The sequence below is a fragment of the Octopus sinensis genome, unplaced genomic scaffold (assembly GCF_006345805.1).
Source record: "Octopus sinensis unplaced genomic scaffold, ASM634580v1 Contig10412, whole genome shotgun sequence".
NCBI lineage: Eukaryota > Metazoa > Mollusca > Cephalopoda > Octopoda > Octopodidae > Octopus > Octopus sinensis.
In genome coordinates, this window is record NW_021832126.1 from 90,312 (window position 1) to 98,638 (window position 8,327).

The following is an 8,327-nucleotide window of genomic DNA, read 5'->3' on the forward strand; positions in this document are numbered from 1 at the left end:
AAACACAAATTGCATTAAATACGCATTTATTGCATGTTTAATTAATACAAGAACATGGAATCAATAGAAAGAATACACAATTATTAGGTGACTATTCCAGGTCAGGGAATACAGGCACAATACTACTAATTAGAACATAATCGTAGTATCATTAGTAGTATTGTTATCACTGTCGGTCGCTGTGGCATGTGCAGCGGCAAATTGATGTTAGACGGTGTCGACAGGCTGTAAGAACACAAATTACTTTTCGTATAAAATCAAAAACGCCGCTGTGCTAGTAAATACTTGGGCAATGACCAGCAACAATACACCCCACTCCACTCGGGAAGCCAAAGACTTTTCTCTCGATTCTTTGGATATTGTGCCGCCCCACACACCGTCCCAAATATTCATGACGTATGAAAAGGCTCAGGAAACGATCAACTTTATTTATATGATGAACAAGACTTTGTGGCAAATGATGCAGTACTGCGATACCTGGACTGAGGGAAGCCACGACTTGAACAAATTTATTGAGCAAATGGACAAGTCTTGTCAAGAAATGGAGCCTCAGAGTGTGGAGGAAATTGAGAAGCACATTCTCTATTTGGAGCAGTTCGGAGCAGTACATCAGAATCTCCACAGTCTGATACAATCGAGAGATTCCCTGGTGCGTCTGAAGGCCCTGGTCTGTCTGAAAAGACAGTTGTACAGCCAAGTGTATGCTCTAATCGAAAACCATCATTTCCAAAAAGACAACTACTACAAAATGCAGAATCTGTGGTACGACTCAAAGTACTCGGAGATTGCCCAAGCCAGAGGACGCAGTCTGTGTGCAGTCGACAAGTATCGTATCCGCAAGAAGTACCCATGTCCCAAAACCATATGGGATGGGCAACATCGGTCACATTCTTTCAAAGATGACATTCGGCGAGTACTCAAGGACAGTTACCTTCGTGACAACTACCCGAGTCCTTCGAATAAAGTCGAGTTGGCCTCCTGCACAGGACTCACTGTCACGCAGGTGGGGAACTGGTTTAAGAATAAGAGACAGCGAGACCGTTCATCCAAAAGGTGAGAAATGGCAATATTTTTAGAACAAGAGAAAGAAGTGAGTCGAAACCGCAGGAAGCCAAATCTGAAGACTTGTCCAAGTGAGACACGTTCAGGGATATCAAAGATTCACCGACACTTATGATAATTAATTTATAGAACATTGTTTGAAATAAAGTATGTTTAACAATGATGCCTGATAACGCCTCATTAGTCAATGTATATACATGGGGCAGACATGTTAATTCGATTAATATTAAATACTGTATCAAAAGACACACGTCGAGAGTATTGTTCTACTACATTGCCCACAGCTGACTACTTAATCAACACATTCTCCAAATGGCCAAGTCATGCTGTCCTAACCAAACTTGTCAACTAAAACTGAACTTGTATCCTCAACCTTTTGTCTTGATAGGCAGTAAAAAAAGAGCAGTTGAATTCTACTCTTTAAAATAGTTTTATTAATATAAAGTCAAATATTTAATAAATTGTAATCAATATAATTAGAATTGTTCTTGTGGCAGATGAGTATTGCCAAGCCAGTTCTGCGTGGTCTGTATCGAAACCATTTAAAGAAGAGAATGGCAGTGTGTCTATCCTTGAGTGTAGCCTCTGGTTTCTTTGTCTACTTTTACGGAAAGCAAAGATCGAGTATAATCGAGAATTACTTCCGGTTAGTCCTAATGACCAACATTATAGAACAACCGACAAGGATTTGGTATTTCGACGAATACGGGAAGGAGGCGAGTTCCAATACGTCCGCCCGACTGGCCATGACTAACCCTAATTGCACTAATTCCGTTGTTAGATTAACAAATTAGCAGTCATTAATTAAGACAGGCATCGCCATACAAGCAGAGTAGTCAGCTGGGGTGAGTGTCCTCATCGAACAGTACAACGAGAGAGCACAGACTTGGTCACAGTCCAGTCTGACCACATCCGACTGTGCAAACAAGGCAATATATGTGCATATATTATCCTGGACTGCCCTCAGCAATGTCTGGGCATGATTGGTGGTGACTGAGTATATTTTGGACTGAGAGTGAGCCACCCATTCCCCATGACTGGTTAAGTAGTATTGAGTGTAGTCGGATATGTCGTAGTTGTATAGACGCACTCCTGGATTCCCTGCTATCCAGGAGAGAGGAGGGGAGGCGTAGATCACTCGAGAGTAGAGGGCAGGATCCCCGAAGAAGGCATCTTTGTGGAGATGCCCACAAAACACTCCCAGCACAGTTTGGTCGAACTCTCCCAGAATGTCTATAAATTGTTTGGTGAGTGTTTGAGAATTGTATTGGCGAGTGACATTTGGTTCATGTCCGGGGGGTACGTGAGTGAATATGAGGACAGTCTTATTGTTGGCCTGTGCTTTCATTAATGTGTGATTGAGCCACAGGAATTGGTCCCCGGGGTCAGTTTGTGAGGAGGCGTCCTGGTTGGGGAGTATCCAGAGGACTGAATTGAGGACGATGGCCAGGAGTGAGTCTGAGATGTGTGTGGAGTAGTACCCGCCTGGTCTAATTACTGTCCCTCTACCTTTGAGGAATGTCCTGTCCTTAATCAACTCACCCCAGCCAGAACTATCCAGGAAATGTTGGTATACGTTTGGGTTATTGGTGGGCCAGTAGTTGGGGGGACAGTTGTCGTGGTTTCCCAGTGTGGGGAGGATTGTGGTGTTGGGGAAGTGGGTGGTCAGGAGGGCAGTCACTTTTTTGTACATTTGGTGGAAATTGGATGGGGGGTCGTCACAGGCATCGTAGGAGAGATTGTCACTAGAGTGGTTGGTTAGTCCAATACCCAGTCCAGGCAATGAATTCAGGCTTATTCCCGACCTTCTTCATTTGTTTTATGGCAGTTTTGATGAGCTGCAAATCCTGGGGTTGTTTTGGGGACAAATGGAGGTCAGTAATTTGCCAAAAGTCTGTATATTACATGATTATACATTTGGCTGTGAATGCATCAATACAAAGTAGGACGAGAAACATTTGGAACTAAATTATAATTTGAATAATATTTATATATTCAATTATGGCAAATTAATTAGGGGCGATTCATCGGGCTAAAGTGAAGATAATTCCCGTTGTACTTACTTGGGATGGAATTGTCTCAAGATTCTTCAAAAGCCATCTGGATTCTATCGCAGTGGAAGACAGAGTGAAGGCATATATCCAAACACTCGTTTTAAGAAAAACATTAAAGAGTATGCAGGTGGAGACAAGACATGGAATATCGGTTCCCCAAGAGGAGCAAACAGTGATTGAGTGTCAACCGAAGGATTCTTCTGACCTCCATGTACCGACTATGATAGTTGGGCATAAGAGACGAAGATTGTCCTAAAAAGAATATAGATGCTTGAAAAATGCTATTATAATTTTTTATTACTCAATAAACAGCAGGGAGACTCATTGTCTCCTTTACTATTTGTTATGGTATTGGATCCTCTAAGCAGGATTTTTAATTCCGTGTTTCCAAAACTTGAAATTAACCAGGAAGATCCCAATATGTTAACATATTCGACTAATCATTTGCTATTTATTGACGATCTAAAAATATTTGCTCTCAAACAAGACATTTTACTCAAAATGATGGAAGCTGTTAACGGATTTTTTAAAATTGTTGGTTTGGAGATGAATTCAGAAAAATCAGCGTCTAATTTGAAATCATGTTGTAAGACTATTGACGGAATAAATGGATATCGGTATTTGGGTTTATTTGAAGATGGTGGAAGCAATGAGTTATGGACTCTATCTTTGAGAATGTTAAGAAGAGGATAACTATGCTATCGAAAACAAAACTCAAATAATTATTATATTGGGTTAATCAATATTGAACCTTCTGAATTTGATGATATTGACAAATACGGCAATTGCTTACGTAACTCAGATTACATCTCAAAACTGCAAATAAAGAGAGACTGTATTTAAACCGGAAGGCTCTTGGAAGAGGGCTTTCATCAGTTACTTTCAAAAATGAACTAATGCTCTTCCAGTTCCTTACGAGTCTGGAAAATATGTCAACTATATGCTTACGGAGGGCGGGGATTCTGTGCGTAATTAAAATGAATAAATGGCATTTGGCTATGATCGCAGGATTTCTATCCTCAAAATATGCTGATAAGAAGAGTATTACTATGGAGTCTCTAAAGTCCAGTCAGATACAATATTTACAAAAGAAAATTAGTTCTAAAGCACTACATTCTGTGCTTTTCAAATGTATGGATGAACCAATGTTGATTTACCTGCATCCTCAGAATGGCTATCTAATGGAAATAATGGGCCACGAAGCGAAGCATTGTATTGTCTTTTGCAAGATCGAAACTTGTTCTTTGCATCCGCTGACTCATTATGCAATCATTGTAAGAAAAGCAAGAAAACTGTTGACCACATGGCTACTCAGTGTGGTAAAATGCTCAACAGTGATTATCTCTGGAGACACAACGAAGTTGTGAAGTGTATTCACCTTAATTTGTGCCGAATGTATGGACTCAAAAAAGCAAGACGATTGAAGGGACATTCTGTTCAGTCAACACTGTCGACGGGAAAAGTTGAAATCAGGGTTGATACAACAATCCTCACCGAAACAAAAGTAGAATACAACAAGCCGAATATCTTTGTCCACGACAAAGTCAGAAACGAAATAAATTTAATTGAAGTGGGTATTACTTCACAGGATCTCCTCAAGCAAGTGGAGGTTGAAAAGTGTCACAAGTATGACCTATTGGCAAGTGAGCTTTCGCTTCTGTATAGCTGTCAAGTAAAAATAATTCCTGTGGTTATGACATGGGATGGAGTTGTCTCGAAATGCTTCAAAAATTATATGAAGAAACTATCTATTGAAGCAGGAACGAGGACATACATCCAATCCGTTGTACTGAAAAGAACGCTCGAGAGTATGATGATCGAACACAAGCACGGAATGAAGTTATCCGGTGAAGAATACGCTTCTACTTCTAACCGGTATGTAAGAAGATGCAATGGCTGAATCAGATGTGGTAATGGGGAGTAAGAGGCAGCTGGAAATAGGCTCTTCTTCCAAGAGAAGGAGAGTGGATATCAGCGAGCTGGAGTGAGATCTGCTTAGTTTCTAATTAACTATTAATTTATTATTGTTTGTTGAAGAAATTTCTCAATAAACAACTATTATATTTGTGGTGACCCTGGCGAACCAATGGACGGTGTTTCCATAGGAGTACCAACTAATGTTATCTGTGGACGATTCTGCGAGTGACGTGGAAGGTATCACCTGCCTGTCCAACACAGACAGACCTTCCTATGACTACACCGAACATGCCAAATATATAAAACTGTGTCAAAAACTGAACGTGGTGCCCTCATCACTCTTCATTCGAATGATGGACAGTCCGGAAATGAACATGAGCTACTATAGTCTCAGCAACAGTGCACTCCAGGCAATTAGCACGACTCTGACTGTATTGCATAAACGTGGATGTGTTAGTCCAATTCGCGGGTGACTTGGCTGGACTTGAGCCACAATTCGATAGGTCCGAAGGGTGGGGCAATCATAATGAGGATGATGACAGAGAATATATATATAACCCATCTGGTAGTAATCCTCACTCACTCAGAACTTGTCCGACAATAAAATGACCGACCAAATCTCGACTCTTCTCAAAGCAGTGATCGAACAGAACGAATCCCTCACTAAACTCAACTTGTCAGGGAATGAATTAACTGGGAGAACTCTCGAGGAAATATCCGACCCACTCATGGTTGGGTGACCACACTAACCTCCAGTTCAACCAGAAAATAAAACACCTTAATTTAAGTAAGAACAAACTGGACGACTATGCGGGCTTCCATTTGGGGACGACCATCAAAGAAAGTTCTCTCCACGAACTGGACGTGAGTTGGAACTGCATTGGGTCAGCAGGCATTGACGAGATTGGGAAGGGACTTAAGGTTTATGACCCGACATATTCCAGAAAAATATGTTTTTAAAACTAATCGACCTATCTTTCAATAACATCAAACCTCAAAGTGCGGAGAGTTTGGCTCAGGCACTAAAACGAAATAATGTGCTGGAAGAACTGAGAATAACGTACTGTGTGCTCAGATTGTAGAAATACTCAAATGAACATGGCCTGTGCTACTATTCTGGCACCCGCACTGGCACAGAACGAGTGTCTGAGGACAATAAGGGTGAGTGTGTGAGGGAGGGTAGATCGGGGGTAACCCAATGGGGTCCAAGGGGGTCATGGCTATCGTCCATGCAGTCGCCAAGAGTTCGAAAAGTGTGCTGAAGGAGGTGGATATGACAGTACAGTGTCTACTCATTTAAGGAGACATCGATAGAGAAGGACGACCTGCAGGCAATGGCACAAATAGAGAGTGAGCGAGACGACATTACATTCAAATACAGTTCTAACAAGGAGGCTTATTACTAATCACTTCTTGCTAATATCCAGCACTATTTAATAGAAAAGACAAATTGTTATTTTAATTGGAAAAAACTCGAAATTGGAGGCTTAAATTGATATGGAGAATATTACTAATCACTTCTTTCCTTGCATGCTAATGTGGAGCACTGTCTATTTAATAGGAGGGAGTACCATTGCATCCCCGAATGAAGGCACTGCCCAGTTTCTTGAGGAGAGTCCCCTCCATGTACTCTTCCGTGTGGTCGAGGACAATATTCATGTACCCGTCCAGGCAAACCAGCACTCCTCGGTAGTCAGATGAGTCGTTCAGTTTCACAATCACGGGACGACCGATTATGTACTGCAGAAAGTCCTTTGGAGTTTGTCTCATTGTGCACACAATGATCAAAATATTTTATTTATAATTAAAATATTACAAATATATAACTAAGTGTTAATATAACCAGAATTAACAAATTCCAGGAATTCCCTTAATTCAGCCGAAATCGTACAATTTAAAAAACACACGTCGACAATTCGGCAGTCCCTCTTCTCCACAACCTCCTTCAATAATTCAAAATCAAAGGAAAGAGTTTTCATCTCACAAAAAACCGACAGTGGATTATCGCTAACCACAACGGAGAGCATTTCAAGCCCCTCAATGAAGAGTGAGGGACATTGGAGAAGCAGACATGCCAGGGGGACTGACTGAGGGAGGAAGGGAATGGATTGAGTGACCCTAAAGAAGTGCCCCTTCCTAATCCAAGACTCAACCAGAGAAAGACAGTCAGGAAGGCCTTGACTGAGATGAAAGAAGAGAAGATGTTCATGTTTGGATAGAACATGGAAGAGTCGTTCAACACATGGGAGATGTGAGTGAAGGAGGGACACAATCGAGGACAGTTCAGAAAAGTGAAGACAGTCCACAACACTGTCCAAATAGTCCAGCAATATATCAATGTGGTTAGTCCGTCGAATTAGAAACGAGAATCGGGAAAGTGGGGAAGGCAAGGAGTGGAATATTCTGAGGTCGACAAAGAGGAATGAGCAGTGTGTGGGTGTGAGAACAATGTTAGAGCGAGGGAAGAGTGAGGACTGAGTGGGCAATTCCATTGGAAAGGGGGGAACGAGTGGTGTAGTGGAATAAAGTATGTCGAATATATAAAAGCACTCATCTTGATAAACGAGGAGGAGGTTATCCACTGTACTACACTTGGAGAGAGAAGAGATGTCGGGAAGGACCATTGGGGGGTCGGTGGGGTGGCATATTTTGTAGAGAGACACTTTCATTGAAGGGGAGAGGACAGCCAAGTAAGGAGTGGAGTAGAGGTAGAGGAGAGTGGAGACTGCCTGGGCTCCCTCCAGTCGAATGAGGAGTTCGAATCCAGCCGGTGTGGTGTGGGTGATGTTGATGGTGTCCTCCGAGTGATAGCAGAGGATTCCCCGGCTGGGAAAAAAGTCGACTTGTAGGACAGGGACAGAAATAGAGTCAATCAGTTTGTGTGCACGGAATAATTGCAGTCCGGCCGGATGGGCAGTGATGATGGAGTGGTTGTCGGCCCAATATAAGTGGGTCACTTGAGGAGTGTCGACCTTCCAGATGAGGGGATTGAGGAGGGTGTCCTCCCACTTGAATATGGCCAGAGCAAGTGCAGTGCGGAGGTAGTAGACTACGTGGGAATGTGTTGGGGACAGTTTCATTATTTTTATTTGAGAGAAGAGGGGAATGCACTGGACGTGTCCTTCCTGGCCTGTGCGGAGATTGTGGTAAGTGAAGTGGGGGGATTGAGTGCCCGTGAAGACGACCAGGTTTTCCCCATCGAACAGAGTGTGGTCGTGGAATGTGGTCGGACTGTGTTCAATCCACAGAGGAGTGTTCGTCATGTCAAACAGATTATTATTAACTTATATCAGA

General features: G+C 42.3%; 2 protein-coding genes across 2 annotated transcripts; one reads left to right on the forward strand and one right to left on the reverse strand.

Moving 5' to 3' along the window:
- The first annotated feature begins 292 nt into the window (after positions 1–292).
- Positions 293–1,057, forward strand: LOC118761199 (homeobox protein SIX6-like). The gene has a single exon (XM_036498929.1). It carries the CDS (start codon positions 293–295, stop codon positions 1,055–1,057), a length of 765 nt encoding a protein of 254 aa, XP_036354822.1.
- Positions 1,058–1,699: 642 nt separating this feature from the next.
- Positions 1,700–2,897, reverse strand: LOC118761200 (acid sphingomyelinase-like phosphodiesterase 3a). The gene is made up of 2 exons (XM_036498930.1): positions 1,888–2,897; positions 1,700–1,812 (listed from the first exon to the last, which is right to left on the reverse strand). The coding sequence occupies exons 1-2, from the start codon at positions 2,753–2,755 to the stop codon at positions 1,700–1,702; spliced, it is 981 nt and encodes a 326-aa protein (XP_036354823.1). The 5' UTR covers positions 2,756–2,897.
- Positions 2,898–8,327: the final 5,430 nt, after the last annotated feature.